Here is a 17695-nt window from a genome sequence, read left to right as displayed (position 1 = left end):
TGCTTCATCCGTGGGCCTCTCCGAAGATTATCTACAGGAAAGCACATCGCCAGTCGTCCCAGGTGTCTTCAGTGTAGAGGTCGGGATTGGTGTGGCAAGGATCAAAACCAAGAAAACAGTGGCCAGGTGCGGTGGCTCATGCCCGTAATCCCAGCACTTTGGGAAGCCAGGGCGGGCGGATCACTTCAGGTCAGGAGTTCCAGACCAGCCTGGCCAACATGGCGAAACCTGATCTCTACTAAAAAATACAAAAATTAGCCAGGGGTGTTGGTGTACATCTGTAATCCCAGCTGCTCGGGAGGCTGAGGCAGGAGCCTCGCTTGAACCCAGGAGGCGGAGGTTGCAGTGAGCTGAGTTGGCACCATTGCCCTCCAGCCTGGGCGACAGAGCAAGACTGTCTCAAACAAAGAAGACAGATACGTGGAATTAGAGTTGAAGAAGAACTAATTGCTTCTTAGAGGAACACATCTGACACACCTCTTTTTTGCCTGTCATTTCTCCCATTTCTTCCCAGAATCCCTTTTACTGCCAGTTCCTGAGCTTTGGAGAATCTTGTGGTCTGAATTGGATTGTTTCATTATTGCCTTAGAATTCAGCTTTTACAGATCCCCTGAGTTCTTCTTAATCATCTGTTTTCCACTTTGAAAATTTCTTTTTACACTTATTTTCTTTGTGAGTTTGTGCTTTAAAAACAAACAAAACCCTTTATTGACATTTTTGTGGGCTTTCAGGAGGGAACAAAAAGTAAATACATGGGGTCAGCCTGTGGTCTCTATTCAGAAGATATTACTTACTCCCCCGTCTGTCTGGTCTCCATGTGACCCAGGCTGCTAACGTGCAGCTTGCAGAGAGGTGTGCGGGAAGGACTGGTGCACGCTTTCCTCAACCCTGGAGCATGTTACACTTGGGTTCCTGTACTTTCTCCAAGCTTTGACCTTTTGGCTGCCAGGACTTCACTTATTCTTTTCATTCCCTTTCATTCTTATGTACAGCTCCTCTGCTCCATTCCTCCTTAAAAGGTTAGCTTTGCTCTCTCCCGCCTTCAGCATTATTTTCATCTCTTCTGTGTTCACCCAGACTATGAACTAGTAGAACTCCTGGGTCTCAGAAAGTGCAGGGTGGTGGGAAGGAGTGAAGCAGCCCCTGGACCACTGTTGGGACCCACCTTTGATAGTTGGGAGACCTCGGTGAATCATTTGATAACTCGGAGCTGGAAACGGTCATCTGTAACACGGGAGGAGAACGACTTTGTAGGCTTTGAGTGAGGATTCAATGAGAGGCGGCCACCCTGAGTATGTTAAACACTTCTGTCACCTTCGGTTTTGACTCAGCGTCTTCTCTCCCCCCACCTACGGGTCAAATCTGAATTTTCTACTTCCTCTTAAACATGGGAGAGTCCCAGAAAGACTTTAAATAAATCTAACATTGAAATGTATCTTTGCCCCTTTTAACTTTGCTCCTTTTCTTTTCCTAAGTTTCTCATCCCAGCTTTGTCTTCCACCTGTTTCACTTTACCATCTGTACTGCCCTTGCTGGGGAAGGCGGGCGTGCCCCTTCCCAGGACGGAGCTTGTCTTCTCTTCCTGTCAGGTGTGTGATTCCAGGACAGACAGATTCCAGGACAGACAGCGGAGAATCTTTTCATTCAGAGCCGCACCCTCTCTCCCAGGCAACAACCGGTCAAGGACTCTGGTTCTTTCTTAACACAGTTTTTCTAAAAACCAATTTGATCAGGTCACTTCCTTCCTTAGGAACCTCTCTTGATTTCTTTTCTCTTTTTTAATTTTTTTTGGTTTGAGATGCGGTCTCCCTCTGTCACTCATGCTGGAGTGCAGTGGCACAATCCTGCTGCTCATTGCAGCCTTGACCTGGGCCCAAGTGCTTCTCCCACCTCAGCCTCCCAAGTAGCTGGGACTACGGGCATGTGCTGCCACGCTTGGCTAATTTTATTTATTTATTTATTTTTTCTGATTGATGGGAGGTCTCACTATGTTGTCTAGGCCGATCTCAAACTCCTGGGCTTATGGAATCCTTGTGCCTTGGCCTCCCAGAATGCTGGGATTACAGACACGAACCGCCACACGAAGCCTCTTGATTTCTTGTTACTTCTAGACCAGAATCCAGAGTCACTGAGACGTAAAAGAACCTTTATTATATGTGTCAACTTTCCTTGCTATGCACTGCTGAGCCCACCACACACACCCTTCCAGCCATTCCACATTCTAACCTTTCTCAGATGCCTTTGACCTTGTGAAAGCCCCTTTCCTTCTACGTGCGTTTTCCTCTGCCTGAAGTGCTGTGTTTGTTTCTCCGAGTCTCTCTCCTCGTTTATTCCTGCTGGTTCCTTTACTGCTGACTTCAGATGTTCCTCCTTGCTAAGCTTTTCCTTGGTTCTTGGCTGGAGTGGGCTGCTCTGTATTCTCAGCACCTTGTTCACATCCCTTTTGGGTCATGCTATTCTGAAATTGTATATGTGTCTGTTTTCTTTTTTTCTTTGTGTACCTAGCTCAGTTCTCTTAGTTGTTCAGTAAATACTCAATGAATGAACATAAATGAATGTCCTGTGAATTTTGGTCTCTAGCTTTGAAAGAAGTGTATTAACTGTAGTCCATTGATGGCGTATTGATAGGTCAGCCATATCCATTCTGGGTTGTAGGTCTTGACATATTGTATAAAATAGTAGATGATGTGAGCTTATGGTTATTTGCATTAAAGGCCGGTGTTTTTCTTGATACATACGTTTAAGTGCCCATTCACCTTTCAGTTCCCTTTTAAAGTAGTCCTCGGTCTATCACCAACTGGAAATTGTACCACTTGAATTCTTTTTATCAGGACATGATTCTAAGTGGTATTGTGCAAAGTGAACAAACCAGATTTTCGAAAAGTGGTTCAGCAGTCTGTGTATTCTAATTATAGGGAGCATTAGGACTCAAATTCTCTAGGTTTTTAGAAAAGACTTTTGTACTTTAAAGGTATATTGTTAATATCTCATGAGATGCCTCACCTGAGCACCTTTCTCTGCTGTGGGTAGGGAGTGTCAATCAGAATCACTGGTGCTGTGCCCTAGGTGGAAAGGACTCCTGGAGTTCTTTGAAAACATGTTTGGAATAGAATTCTAGCCCTATTTTCCTGAGTGGAACCAGTTGTGATTTTCCTTTGAAATAATTTGAATATATAAAGGGTTGACATTCTTCTCACATGTTTGATGTTGGGAATGTAAGGTATATTCAAAAGTAAACATTTGTGGCCAATTTTTTTGGCTCAGATTACTATGACATGGAATCCATGGTCCATGCAGACACAAGATCATTTATTCTGAAGAAGCCAAAGCTGTCTGAGGAAATAGTAGTGGCACCAAACCAAGAGTCGGGGATGAAGACTGCAGATTCCCTTCGGGTACTTTCAGGACACCTTATGCAGACACGGTAGATGGTTTCTTTTTCTTGTGTAGTTAACTTGTGTGATTAGATAGTAAAGGTTAACCATTCGTTTGCAGCTTCCCTCCTCCCCGCCCCAGCCCCTAGTGTAGAGTGCTTTCATTGATTCAGTAGCTAGCCAATTCAGTTTTCAAGAATTCCAGTTCATCTTTCTTGTTCAGAAATCCATTAACCTACAAATTACAACTCCAGTGTATGATTTAACTCTATTAAGATTCTTTTCTTTATGCAAATTTAGGAAATGCAAGTTTAAAAGCCAGCTGACCATAAGCAGGTCAACTCTAAAGAGAGTTGGCAGATCAGGTTTGGGTGATTTTTTTCCCTTAGAAAACTGACTGTTTCTGTAAAAGAACCAACATACAGATAATCAATTAGCATAAATGCTGCTGGCCCTGTGTTCTGAGCATTGATGCTAATTTTTTGGTTTATTTCCATATTGACCCTGTGAAGATCGAATGGGTGATGGGGTCAGGCTTGAGGGGAGATTGTCCTTAGTAAAGTTAGTACAGGCTGGAGGGTCACTGGTGATGATGCCGCTGTGACTGTTACGGCCATCGTGTGTTAGCAGGGAACCCACCAGTGCTGCACCTGGAAGCCCTACCTAGTCTTTTTTATTGAAGCAAACGCAAAGCCACGGGAGTGATAGTTCTGCTGAAGAGCACTTTAGGGGGCTCAGCGTTTTGTGTGTGTTTCCCTAATTCTATGGTATTTTTTATCTGTCTGGCAGAGATCTTGTACAACCAGATAAACCTGCAAGTCCCAAGTTTATAGTGACGCTGGATGGTGTCCCCAGCCCCCCAGGATACATGTCAGATCAAGAGGAGGACATGTGCTTTGAAGGAATGAAACCCGTAAACCAAACTGCAGCCTCAAACAAGGGACTCAGAGGTCTCCTCCACCCACAGCAGTTGCACTTGCTGAGCAGGCAGCTTGAGGACCCAAATGGTAGCTTTTCCAACGGTGTGTTGAGAGCTCAGATTATCAGGGTGCTGTCATTGTGAAGGGAATCTTTGACTTGTTTCTCTGCCTTGAATGAATATTGGTTAAAGGCCTTGCTTTTATTTATATTCAGTAATGGCCTTTTTTCTTCTTTCAGACAAAACCACCAAGTACATTTCATAGGCTTTTTCCTGTGTCTGTTTCATAGGTGGGCTGTTACTCCAGTGTGAAAACGGGGTTCAGCCATGGAACCTAAGAGACCTCTTCCTTGTGCTGGCTAAAGGATGAACCACCATTCTTGATGCCTTCTTTACCTTTGTGTTTTCTTCAGAAACTGTACTGCCACTTTGCCCTTTTATCGGCAGTAGTCTCTTATAATTAACTTGAGAGAAAATTTTAGATTTGATTCTATTTCTACCTCAGTGAAATTTCTTTGAAAGGAGTTTCTCGCCTAATCTGTCAAGATACTTCTTGGAACTGTTTAAATTAATGTTGAAGACTAATATTTAGCAGAACTCAGATGCACTCCCTTCAGATGGTGCCATGGTTTTCGGCAGGTGACGGTTTCTTATCACCGTTTCTTTCACTGGCTATCAGTGGCAGCTGCAGCGCCACTGATCATTTCCATTCATGGTAGAGAATGGTAATTATGTTCCTCATATCTTCTAAAATTTTTAGAAGCACCTCTTCGTTGGCAGGAGGGATAATTACTGAATCGTAAAAGTGTACAGATTCAAAGGAAAAACAGTAATGGATTTTGAAACATTTCCTTGAGCAATCGTCTTGGAAGAGATATGAAAATGTATTGAATACCTTTTTGATCATTAAAAATAGAATAGAGGGAAATCATATGGTAGTGGAGCGATAACACTGAGTTTATTTTAACTGGTTGCGTTTCCTGCTGTGAATCAATGATGTAGTGTTGTGGTTTTGATTAGTGGAGGGAGTTGAAAATCTGACCGTATCAACAGGAAGAAGAACTTAAAAATAGTAAAAGCTGCAGTAGGCAATACAGATTTCTTGACTGTATGTTTTGTCTAAAGAGAAGACTCCAGTGTTTTCACTACTCTTGATTTTCAATTTGGTAGCTTAATTGTTTGGTCTGTTAGGATCTGGTTTCATTTAAATGTTGATGTCCATATGAGGCTTTATGGGGTAGACATGTAGCAGCAGTGACACCATAAATACTATGTTAGTAAAAATTCTTGCCAGTGCTGCGGCCATTGTGCTGACAGCTATGCTGAGTGGTGAGCCTCCTTTCCCATTGCTTTGACTGGGGACTCAGTGTTCCACTGCCGCTCAAGGATGAAGCTTGGTAGGATTCGCACAGAGGTGTGGCTGGAGAGGCTGCTGCAGAGCAGTAATCAGCAGCCTCTGGCCTCTGCCCACTTCCCCTGTGAGCAGGGAGTGTGAAACTGCAGTTGCTTCTGGTTGGTTTTATGTTGGGTTGTTTCAAGGATGCTACCAACAGCAACATCTGTTTTAACCTGTTGCCTTTTCACTCACTGTCATATGGCAGCACAGATTTTATAGCTTGCTTGCTTGCTTGTTTTTGTTTGTTTGTTTGGTTTGTTTTGTTTTTTTGAGATGAAGTCTCTCTCTGTCCTCCAGGCTGGAGTGCAATGGAGCAATCTCAGCTCACTGCAACTTCTGCCTTCCAGGTCGAAGCCATTCTCCTGCCTCAGTCGCCCAAGTAGCTGGGGTTACAGGCATGCACCATCACGTCTGGCTAATTTTGTAGTTTAAGTAGAGACGGGGTTTTACCATGTTAGTCAGGCTAATCTCCAACTCCTGACCTCAGGTGATCCACCAACCTCGGCCTCCCAAAGTTCTGGGATTACAGGCGTGAGCCACTGCGCCCGGCCTATAGGTTTCAATAAAAGGTGAATTTGCCTCTTAAAATTTGAACAGAAAAAGTTTTAATAGTTTACAAAGTCAGTGTCAGCCAGTGAAGACTAGGGGCATGACCTTCATGTGACTTAATGTTTCTATCAGAAAGATATAGTTTCTTTGTAAGGTATTACTGTAATAATCACGTTTCTTTGTAACATATTATATTGTTCCTGAGTATCTAGCTACTTTACTTTCCAGCTAGGCTTCTCTTAAGTATTCCCTTAATCTTTTATTTGGACTGGGTTCTTGTTTATATATGTTATAGTCTGCTGTGTGTAGTTCATTATAGGAAAAGGGCAAGACACATTTACTCTGCAGGGATGACACAGAAAACATAAAAGTTAGAGAAACTTCCAGTCATCTCAGATTTTCTTTGGAATGAAGATTATTCTGGTATCTTAGAACTAAAATGACTTTTACTGTTTTGTTTTGTTTTGAGACAGGGTCTCACTTCCATTGCCCAGGCTGGAGTGCACTGGCACAGTCACGGCTCACTGCAGCCTCCACCTCCCAGGCTCAAGTGATTCTCCCACCTCAGCTTCCTGAATAGTTGGTTACTGCAGGTGCACACCACTGTGCTTGGCTAAGTTTTTGTATTTTTAATAGAGACAGGGTTTCACCATGTTGCCCAGGCTGGTCTGAAACGCCTGAGCTCAAGTGATCTGCCCGCCTTGGCCTTCCAAAGTGCTGGGGTTACAGGCATGAGCCACCACATCCTATTTAAAGCTTAAATAGGACTTTTACTATTTTTAAAGTAGCATAGAAAATTGTTTATATCAGGCATAGTCATAATTGCTCTTTGATGCTGCTCCTCTCTGTGCTGCATGACTGCATTTGTGTGCCTTGTTCTCCTGTAGTGAAGACAGAACATGGGTCAGTGGAACAGTAAGTACTCATAGAACTAGCTGCTGCTGCTATTTTGACTGGTTGTCTGTTTTGCATTTTTTCCGTTTAATCATCAGACTCTAAGGAAGACATTATTTTCTCTTTGTATAGATGAGGAAACAGAATTCAGAGCAGTTAGCTAACATTTGCACAGTGTCTAGCTGAGCAACTAAGTGGCAGAGTCAGATTTTAACCGACCTCTGGCAAGAGAACTAGAGGAATATAGTTGAAGTGATACTTGCTTTCATGAACATGAATGTGAACCGTAATACATAATATCCATGATGCTCTTTTGTGGGGGGTTTGAGGTGTCTCAGGCCAAAAATTAGCAGCTGATTATTGCCTGTAGCTGTAATTTTACTTATTCAGTGTTATTTGAATAAATTGCCAGCATTACAGTTTCAATGAAGGCAGATTTTTGGCTTACTGAAACAGGATAAAAATCTGGCAACAGGGGTCCCACTTTGCCCTGTCATAGTAATGGAAGCTGTGACTGGACGTGGCACAGGGAGTGGAGTGGATGGGTGTGTACTTGCTTTCTAGGTTGCTGCTCCCCGTCTATCCCTTACTGTTTTTATCGTCTTCAGCCCAGTCTTGCTATGTTAGGGGAACTGCCCAGTCCCTGTAAGTGATGGCATTTGTGACCCCATTGCAGGCAAAAATGTCTTCCCCTTTTTAGACATTGCTGGCTGAGTGTGGTGGCTCATGCTTATAATCCCGGCACTTTGGGAGGCCGAGGCGGGTGGATCGCTTGAGTCCCGGAGTTCAAGACCAGCTTGGGCAACATGGAGAAACCCCATCTCTACAAAAAATACATAAAAATTAGCCAGGCCTAGTGGCACGTGCCACTTGGTAGGGGCTGAGGTGGGAGGATCACTTGAGCCTGGGAGGCAGAGGTTGCAGTGAGCCGAGATTACACCACTGGCACACCACTGCACTCCATCCTCGGTGACAGAGCAGGACCCTGTCTTTTAAAAAAAAAAAAAGTAGAAATAGACATTGCTGAGTTTAGCACCTGGACTTTATAATAAAGCTCAGCAAGTGGGAATCCTTTTGTATCTGGGCCACTCATCATCTTGCTAGCATGTGAGAATTCACATCTCCTTATCACCTTATGTGTTTTCAGTTTTTATTTAATTTTATTGGTTCCCCAGTTGACGTCCTCCTCTATGTTTAATTCAGCTGTGAATTAGTATTGAGAATTAGAATTTTTGGTGAAAACTTTGGCTTTAGTTGCAGAGTCACTGTCCTCTTTCCTTTTCACAGTGAGAACTGTTGTCTGCTTCCTGGCAATCTTTTATAGGTTTCTATGGCCAGTGTTAATCACATAATTTGGGCTCACTTGTTTTATATGACTGTACATTTAACAGAAGATTCTAAGACTGGGGTTTGAGGGAAATATGTTAAAGGTGCTATGTACTGAATTGATCATAACGAATGAAATACTTGTATTTCCTTTCCCTTTGTAGCTGAGATGAGTGAACTGAGTGTGGCACAGAAACCAGAAAAACTTTTGGAGCGCTGCAAGTATTGGCCTGCTTGTAAAAACGGGGATGAGTGTGCCTACCATCACCCCATCTCACCCTGCAAGTGAGTGCCATCCCCCCATCTCACCCTGCAAGTCACAGCCAGCTGATTTTGGCTTTCAGTTTAGTGTCGATATCTTGCACCTTATTTTGTTTTTCTTTTCTGTGGACAAGTCTTTAGTTTTGTAACTAATTTGAGTGATAATTACCATGGCCCTCTCCGGAGCAGCGTTATTTCTTGTTTATGGGTGTTTGTTGAGAGGCAGGGGTGGGGGGTGCTTTGTTCGTTGTGCCTCAGACCTATGAGATACTGAAATACCTGGGGTTCCTTAAGAATTCTGTATGTTTAAGGAGACGGGTAAATGGTAACTGCCCCAGTTTGTATGCATTTTGGCCACACACACTATACACAGATTTTGAGGAGTTTAGGGAAAAGTTCGTTATGGGTAATGAAAATATTTTGGACTTGGGTTAAATTTTTCCTTACACGCCGGCTGGCTCAGTGTAATGAGCTTTGTGAAATGACTTCTAGAGGCTTTTTTTTTTTTCCCTGCGCCAGGGGTGGGTCCTATTTTTAACACTTTTAAGGAAATGATGTGGGAATAATACGGCTGTACATATAAGCAGACTATGGGATGAGTCTTTTTGTAGCATAAACCCTTGCATAGAGTGTTTATTGTATTAATGAATTCACTGCATAAAATATATACCTTATTAAGTGGTGTGATTTTTATCACAAAAGCCTCTGTCTTTCCTGGTGGCTTGGCTTGAGTTAAAAGCCTGTTTGTGTTATCCCAGGCTTTGGAATAAATGATTTTGTCCTATTCTGACATATGGTCTTATTTTAAAATATTCTTTTTGTTGCTGCTGTTTTTGCATTTCTCAAAACAAGTAGTGGCAGGGAGTGTAAAGAGCCCTTATACAAAAAATAATGCATTGAGAAGATTAAATATGAAATATGCTTTTTTTTTGTTTTGTAGAGCCTTCCCCAATTGTAAATTTGCTGAAAAATGTTTGTTTGTTCACCCAAATTGTAAATATGATGCAAAGTGTACTAAACCAGATTGTCCTTTCACTCATGTGAGTAGAAGAATTCCAGTACTGTCTCCAAAACCAGGTGAGTGACTTACTGTGCTACTACATTTGGGTAAAAAATATAAAATGGCATTTTGTGACTGTAAATGGAATTGAACTAACAAAAAGATGGTTTTAGAAATAATTTTGGCAGCATCAGTTAATCCAACCAGTCTTTAAAGAGCAAGTGTGCCTATCTGTAGTATTCTGAAGTATTTTGACTAGTGAATATATAAACCTTACCATTCTAATTTAAAAATGGTTTTCACTCTCAAAAAAAAACATCAGTAGACTGCATTAAAAATGGACTTTCCAAACAGATTGGAGACAAGTCCTGGTTTTTATTTTGTTAGCAGTTGCACCGCCAGCACCACCTTCCAGCAGTCAGCTCTGCCGTTACTTCCCTGCTTGTAAGAAGATGGAATGTCCCTTCTATCATCCAAAAGTAAGAACTTTTATTTTCCCAAAAATCAATTTAGCGATAGATAATGTCTCAGTTTCGTCATTTACCTTCTTTTTTGTCAGAGTTACTACGTTGGTACAAAAGCAATTGCAATTTTTGCCAGTAAAATTATTAAGTTGTTCCTTCATTGTCATTGAACTTCCGTCTGGCTCCTTAGGCCAAGTGGTCTGAAACTAATGTTAGTATCGTAAGCACTCAGTGGGAAGAAGCATATCTTTGCTAGTCACATTTTCCATTATTCCCTGCATTTAAATATATGGGTGGGTTTTGGCGGGAGTGGGGGGGCGGTTTGAACCTAATGCCAGAACTGAGATGATGAAATCCAGTAGGTACTGCTTAAAACCATCCAAACTTCTACTGATGGTTTTATCTGTGTGCTAAAGATTGACGATGGTTGATGAATCTCCAGATGTTTACTTGGTCAGAATGAATTATCTCCTTCTTGCCCTGGTAGCCTGAGGACCATATGAAAGGCCTTCACTTGCCCCATCTGTAACTGGGCATAGCTGAGGGTACTCAGTGAAGAGTGTAAGGGATAATTAGAAGTTTTTATGGTATGCTAAACTACGTTTGAAATTTTACTCGCTGTGATTCTTTGACTAGAATTTTTTGTCTCAAGGGTAAGTACATTTTTCAAGGCTTCACTAGTATTAAAATGGTCCTTATAGATGGAATCTTCTTTCTCTGTTAATGGTTAGGGTGGGCTGGTTATGGTCTCTTAAGTTGTATGTTGACCAGATGGGGTGGGTCAGGCCTATTATCCTAGTACTTTGGGAGGTAGAGGCAGAAGTGGAAGGATCATTTGATCCCGGGAATTTGAAACCAGCCTAGGCAACATAGTGAGACCCCATCTCTTAAAAAAAATAAATAACCAGGCGTGGTAGTACACAGCTACTTGGGAGGCTGAGGCAAGAGGTCATGCCACTGCACTCCAGCCTGGGTGACAGCATAAGACCTGTCTCAAATAATAAAATAATGTGTTTACTTATATTAGCCTTATGGATGTTGTTGAAGCTCTGTTATTTCTATTCAGCACTGTAGGTTTAACACTCAGTGTACAAGACCAGACTGCACATTCTACCATCCCACCATTAATGTTCCACCACGACATGCCTTGAAATGGATTCGACCTCAAACCAGGTAAACATTCAAATTAGTTTTTCTAATGTCATTTCAAATTCTTTTTTCTAATTTGCAGTTTCTTAATTTATAAGCACACAAAATTGGAAACTAGACTGTTACTTTGAATTTTTTTCTTTGCTGTTTAATTATACAAGGGTCCTTTGGCAAAATAATGTACTACATGGGCTAAATTTTATGTTATCCAGTGGTTACTTTTTTAACCTAGATTATCTTGCTCTGTTGTCCAGGCTGGAGCGCAGTCACACTGTCATAGCTCACTGCAGCCTCAAACCCCTGGGTTCAATCGATCCTCCCACCTCAGCCTCCCACTTGTAGCTGAGACTACAAGCATGTGCCACAACACCTGGCTAATGTTTTCAATGTTAAGTAGAGAAGGGGTCTTGAACTCCTGAGCTGAAGCGATATCCTTCCACCATGGCCTCCCAAAGTACCAGGATTACAGGCATGAGCCAGCCAGATTTTAACTTCTCATTACATACTACGCAAGCATATATAATGGCCAGCGAGAGTATATATACATGTACTGTACTTGAATTTCACATCCGTTTTCTTTGACATTAGCAACTGGGAAATATTGAAAGGAAGTTTCAGCAACTGGGAAATACTGAAAGGAAGTTTTAGAATATTTTAGTGTGGCCTAAACATCTAATTATGTATGGTATTATCTTTTATCTACCTGACATAATTGAATTCTTGTAAAAAATCTGCCATTTGTATTGTAATCCTATGACCAAATATTTATTGCCTGAAACTAGTCAGCTTTTTAAACTGAGATATACGGTATATATGGATACAAAGCAGATAATTAAAACAATTTTTGGTTCTGTTCACTCAGCGAATAGCACCCAGTCCTGCCTGGCAGATGATGATGCAGTTTGGAAGTTTCCATGTACTGATGAAAGACACTCTACAGAACTTGTCAGATCTTTGAAACTTGGAATATATTGCTTTCATAATATGAAGTTTTATTGCCTATCTGAAGTGTCTAATTTTTCAAGTTTGTAAGTTTATTAAGTGGTTTTAACATTGGGTGTTTTTGTTTTGTTTTTACTATGAAAAGACGACAGCTTAAGAGCTAAATTCTGTTAAAATATTTGGGGCATGTTTGTGCACTGCTGTTGTGAGGATCGGCATAGGAAATTGACATCATGGTTAGTAATGGTACTGCAGCTTAGGGGGCTACACGGTTGCTGCGAGTGGAGAGATGCAGTGAGGCAGTTGTCATTATTCTAAAAATTGAACTGCTTTCACTTTTCCCAAAGATATAATGTTCATGATCCACCACGAAAACAGCATTGGCCAAAGGTACTGAGGCTGCTTCAAATATTCAGTTCTGCTTTTTAATTTTTAAATGAATTTAGTTTGAAATGGATTATACAGGCCTCTCAGGCTGAGTGCTACTTTGGTAAAGTTCCCAGTTTTCTTGCGTTCTGTGACAGGATGAATGAGGTGGGTATGGACGGTGGAGACAGCTGGAATGGCAGGTGCAGAAAATAGGAACAGTTTATACAGTGCTCTCATTTACTGATGACATAATGCCTTCTAAATAAATTTTTTGGGAAACTACATTATCACAAAATTATACAAATTTTTTACAAGTATTTACATACGGTATCCGAAAACAGACTTTAAAGTCACAAGATTATAAATGTACATATGTATTCTCACATTCTGAAAAATAACATTCTCAGAAATAGCTCCACAGAAAATATACTTAGTTACTACTGAAGATAATTTTTGAAATGTAAAAATTAGATTTAAATAGTATATTTTAAATGACAGAACTATGATTACAGAGATCAGATAGGTAAACTGCAAGATAAGATGAAACTTTTGGCCTACTGTATTACTTACAGAGCTTTTTGTGTGTGTGGTTTTTAAAACTAACTGTTAAGGCAAGAAGTGTCAAATGCTTTAGAGTTAAATAACAGATCACTGATTTCAAAGACTTGGTGTATAGTGTTAAAAATTAAAGCTTAAAAGGTGATTAGAAAAGTGGATTAATGCAAAAGGGGTAATAAAGACTGCAACATTCTCAGGACCAAATTAACTGCTTAAAAAAAAAAAAAGTTCATTGACTTGCTTAGTCATATACCCAAATGATAAACCTACATGCGCAAAGGCTCATGTTTAAGATTGTCAAGCCAGCAGTCTACTGCTGTGTTGCCATTGCTTTTCCATTGGGAGAAGAAAGAATTAACCAGTCATTAAACCATTTGGTAAGTTGCACTTTGCTGCACTGATCCCACAAGAAAGGCTTGAAACACGAGAAGCAGCAAGGACAGAGCACACAAGCGCATAAGGCTGTTGTCTTCGGCTTGGGTGAAATGACAGTTCCTCTTCATTCTAAAAGTTTAATCCATTGAATTTAAGGCATTTGTTCATTCCAGCATTGAGATGCTTTGCATCTCTGCAGAAGAAATTTATTTTAAATTGTTTAAATTTCTGGAAATACTTTTAGCTATCATTTATAAATGGTAAATAGTTTCATTCTCAGTTTCACTATAAAGAACAAATGGGAAACAAGGGCTTAATTTAGTTCAGCCGTTTTACAAGGAAATAAAATACTAAAATCTCATTGTTTTTTGCTACTTAATAGACACTGCCCAGACACACATTTAAGAGTGTAATCTTTCAGTTGCTATGGCTTACAAACAAGCTAAGGTTGACCATAAAACATTTGTTGGATGACTTGGTCTAAAATGATCACCACAAAAAGACGGAAATGAGCACGGTTGGCGACTGGAAGCGAGGGATACCAGAGCGCACGGTGTGCTTTGGCATGCATTTTACACATAAAACGGAACAAAAGGTGCCAGAAGTCCCAGGTTACACATTCAGGAGCTTAGATACTGCACACAAAAATAATTTGCTGGGTTAAAAAAGGTAAACATAGGGCAGATTCTATATGACCTAACATGTTTCTTCACCTTCCCCTCGTTGCTGGCTGATACAGCGAGGGGGTCAGAGGATGACTACTTAGTCAATATGACCTTTAGTTGTGAAACTGACAGCAGCAGTGATTAAGGCTGACTTAATCAGGTTGGCCACTTTGAAGGACAGAAATGCAGTGGAAACAGTTTTATTCTATGTACTTTACATGCTTAAGGTTACAGAGTTTCTACCTGCACTGTAATGGAAATATAATTTCTCTGTAGCCAAAAGCTGGCAAACTTGACCCAGAGGGAAAATTTAAAACTGCAACAGGCTCAAATGTAGAGGAGTATTTTTCTTTTTATGGGCAGGTTATTCAGGGATTTTTTTTCCCCCTTTAATTTATTGACTGACTGTAAATACATGAGTAGAAACTTAATGGTCATGTATTTCAAATTTTGGCTTAATTTAGGAGAATCCATTGATGAACGAGTACCAACTTATGTTTCAAGCTTCTTAGCCCCATTATCAGTCCTTCAGCCACAGCTGTTTAGAGCTTTAAAACTACCAGGTTCAATCACTGGTTATGCTTTCTGTGATGTAATTTAGTCATTTCTATTTTTAGTATTAACCAAGTAGTAGACACAGAAAATAGGTATTAATAATCTTCATATATCCTGTCAGACCAAATGGGATTCTAGGAACCTAAAGCAATCTATTATGCTATAAAGATAATTAACACATTAAAAACTCATAGGGTCAATACAGCATCTTAAACCGCACACTTAGAAAAATATATTTTTAAATAGCAGTCCACGTAATTTTCCATCTTCAGGAAACTACAGATAGGCTAGACAGCAAATTCCTGAACTCTGAGTACTGATCTTTGGCAGCATTTAAAGTGAAAAGAAATGAGGATCTAAGAATTCAGCCCTAATCCTCTAAAAAAGGAATTCTAACTGACAAGTTTTTACAAATGGAGTTGGGTTCATTCATTTTGGAAATAAGCCTATGGAGTGGCACACATCTAGCTAAACAAATTTTCCCAATAGAAAAAAAGCTATAAAAATTTTATTCCAAGAGTGATTAATTGTATAATGTTGTATATGTGAATTTAACACTGTTTACATGTTAAACAAATGTGTGTATATTAGACTACATTAAATATGCAATACTCTCTTCCAGTTAAATACTGTTGCTCCCTAAAACCCTTAAACTGTACACCATTGGGAATGATTGTTCATCGTACTACTTTTCCATTAGTGAGGCTACAGTTACGTTTTAAATGTTCGATTACAGAGATGGCGTCTGAACATAAACTGATGGCTTGAAAATGAAAATGGAAATGTAGCAGCCATATACTGCTAACTTTAGATCTTTTCCCGAATTCAAAACTACTAGGAGAAAAGTGCCCTTTATAAAAAAGGACTTTATTAATGCCTAAAAAACATCATATTCTCCAGGAAAGCTTGTGTCTGTTTCCTTAGGGAAAATGTTTGCCTTTTAAAAACTGTGATCCTTTAGGGTGATCATTACTTTCCCTTTCCTTATGGAAATGCAAGAATAAAATTTTTCATTAAACAATGAACCTGGAAAATAAGATATAAACACTAAGAAACCATTTTGCTAAAAATATGATGAAAATTATCCTAATTGGGCTTTTGAGTTTTTCTGTAAAGAGTGCTCCACCCTAAATTTTCCCAGCAGGTCTGCCGAAATCGCACACTTCCCAGTACAGGGGGACTTGGCCTTTACCATCAAGTATTCGATCCTTCCTTGAAATGGCATTATCTGGCAGTGTATGGATTATGGATTATACCCAGTGCATATAGCAAATATTTTGAACAGATCAGTCTTTCACTATTTTGATGATTCTGGGCATTTCTCCCTGTTACAGTCTTAGGTTAGCACCACTTGACCATGCAGGGTTGGGTTTTGGTTTTTCTTCTCTGTAATTCTGGTCTCAGGGTTAATTTGTGTAGTCATCTCAGCATCTCTCAGTGAGGCATATGTACACATTTCCAGACAAATAAGCTGCAGAGAAGAAAATTGCAGGGAGTTAATTACGTTTTTAGATTTTCATAACAGTTTAATATTTTACAGTTGAGCTTTCAAGTTACACATGTGTAATATTTTTCCTCATTAACTCCTTTTATTCTGTATTTGCATTTAAGGATGAGATTCTGAAGAGCCATCTGGTTATACTACCTCCTGCAAATGTTGACTAGCTGGTTTCATAAACCAAAGCTGTAGGAGTTGTTGTATTGTCTCTTAACTAGTAACATAGTCTGCTCTTCTTCGTGGGCTGAGAAAGTTACTAACCTGCAGTCATCACCTCCAGCACTAACAACATGTCGATCACCACTGGTAAATCGAATATTTGTCACGTGGGGCGAATGACCCAAGAACCTTTTGTGTTTTGCCTAAAAAACAAAGACAGAGCTTAGGGCATTTGGTGCACACTCACATCAAAGGATCTTACTAGGAACTGTAATCTCTATCACAAGAGCTGTGGAGAGAGTAGGGAGTTACCACTGCGGCCAGTGATTAGAATGCATTTTCAGCGTGAGTAATGGATCTGCAAAACCCGGCTGTGTGGGCAGTCAGAAGTCTCCAGGTACTCTTGACAATTTTTCTCTAAGGAGAAGCATTTGAAATTTGGTAACTGATGATAGGTTTTGTGAAAAGCTAATTACCGCTTTTGTAGGATAGTTCCAAAGACGGTATTACTCGAGGGAGAGGATTTGTTTCTAATAGCTTTTATTTCAGAGTAAACAGATTTAGAAAGATTGGGGAAAAATGTAGCAACTAGGACAAAACATTTTAAATATATGGGAAAAAGTGCTGATGATAAGACTTGATGATAAGACATCAAAATTAGGAGTAAATTGATAATAGTAAACAAAACACAAACTTACAAATTTTTCTGGACATGGGAAGTCAAATAACTTAACCATGCCAAAGTCATCTCCTGTTACAAGACTGATTCCTGAATGAGATACACAGGCACAGTTGACATCAGCTTTCTCAGCATGTCTGGACCAGATTCCCAAAACCTCATCTCCTAGAATACTATAGGGAAGGAACAAAAGAAAACTCATAGCAAGTGCGGGCAGGTTGACTATATTCAAAAAGTTTCTTGGCAGTTAACATACAGGAAGTAAATTATGGTAAGGCAAGTTGTTTGGAGACCTGAATTTCATCAGGATATCAACTCCTGCCTTTTAAAAATGTAATTTTATAATTTGAAGGGTTTCTAGATTAATCCTTTTAAGATTAAAGTAGTACTTTATGAAAACTGATAGAACTATTTTTTTTTCTTTTTTCTTTTTTTTTGAGACGGAATTTTGCTCTTGTTACCCAGGCTGGAGTGCAATGGCACGATCTCGGCTCACTGCAACCTCTGCCTCCTGGGTTCAAGCTATTCTCCTGCCTCAGCCTCCCGAGTAGCTGGGATTACAG

At 40.2% G+C, this 17695-nt stretch overlaps 2 protein-coding genes across 7 annotated transcripts in view; one reads left to right on the top strand and one right to left on the bottom strand.

The window, feature by feature from the left end:
* The window catches only part of ZC3H14 (zinc finger CCCH-type containing 14), a 49679-nt gene extending 35744 nt beyond the window's left edge, over positions 1–13935 (top strand). For 2 of the 6 annotated variants that reach the window (XM_011949447.1, XM_011949449.1), the window contains 5 exons: positions 8623–8743; positions 9660–9796; positions 10110–10198; positions 11250–11356; positions 12195–13935. In XM_011949447.1, coding sequence (XP_011804837.1) covers positions 8623–8743; positions 9660–9796; positions 10110–10198; positions 11250–11356; positions 12195–12201 — 461 coding nt within the window. In that variant the 3' untranslated portion in view covers positions 12202–13935. Of the gene's footprint in view, positions 1–3264; positions 3425–4163; positions 4397–8622; positions 8744–9659; positions 9797–10106; positions 10199–11249; positions 11357–12194 lie in introns of all 6 variants that reach the window. The other 4 variants (XM_011949446.1, XM_011949445.1, XM_011949444.1 and 1 more) reach the window with 4 other exon arrangements.
* Positions 13936–15273: 1338 nt separating this feature from the next.
* EML5 (echinoderm microtubule associated protein like 5) overlaps positions 15274–17695 on the bottom strand; it is a 200798-nt gene continuing 198376 nt past the window's right edge. Inside the window, exons 43-45 of the mRNA XM_011949800.1 lie at positions 17152–17305; positions 16556–16656; positions 15274–16267 (exon numbers count right to left, since the gene is read on the bottom strand). Of these exons, the coding sequence (XP_011805190.1) occupies positions 16231–16267; positions 16556–16656; positions 17152–17305 (292 nt within the window). The 3' untranslated portion in view covers positions 15274–16230. The remainder of the gene's footprint in view (positions 16268–16555; positions 16657–17151; positions 17306–17695) is intronic.

Source organism: Colobus angolensis, unplaced genomic scaffold, assembly GCF_000951035.1.
Source record: "Colobus angolensis palliatus isolate OR3802 unplaced genomic scaffold, Cang.pa_1.0 Scaffold3, whole genome shotgun sequence".
NCBI lineage: Eukaryota > Metazoa > Chordata > Mammalia > Primates > Cercopithecidae > Colobus > Colobus angolensis.
Note: the sequence above shows the minus strand (reverse complement) of the source record. Positions and strands in the feature narration are given on the sequence as shown.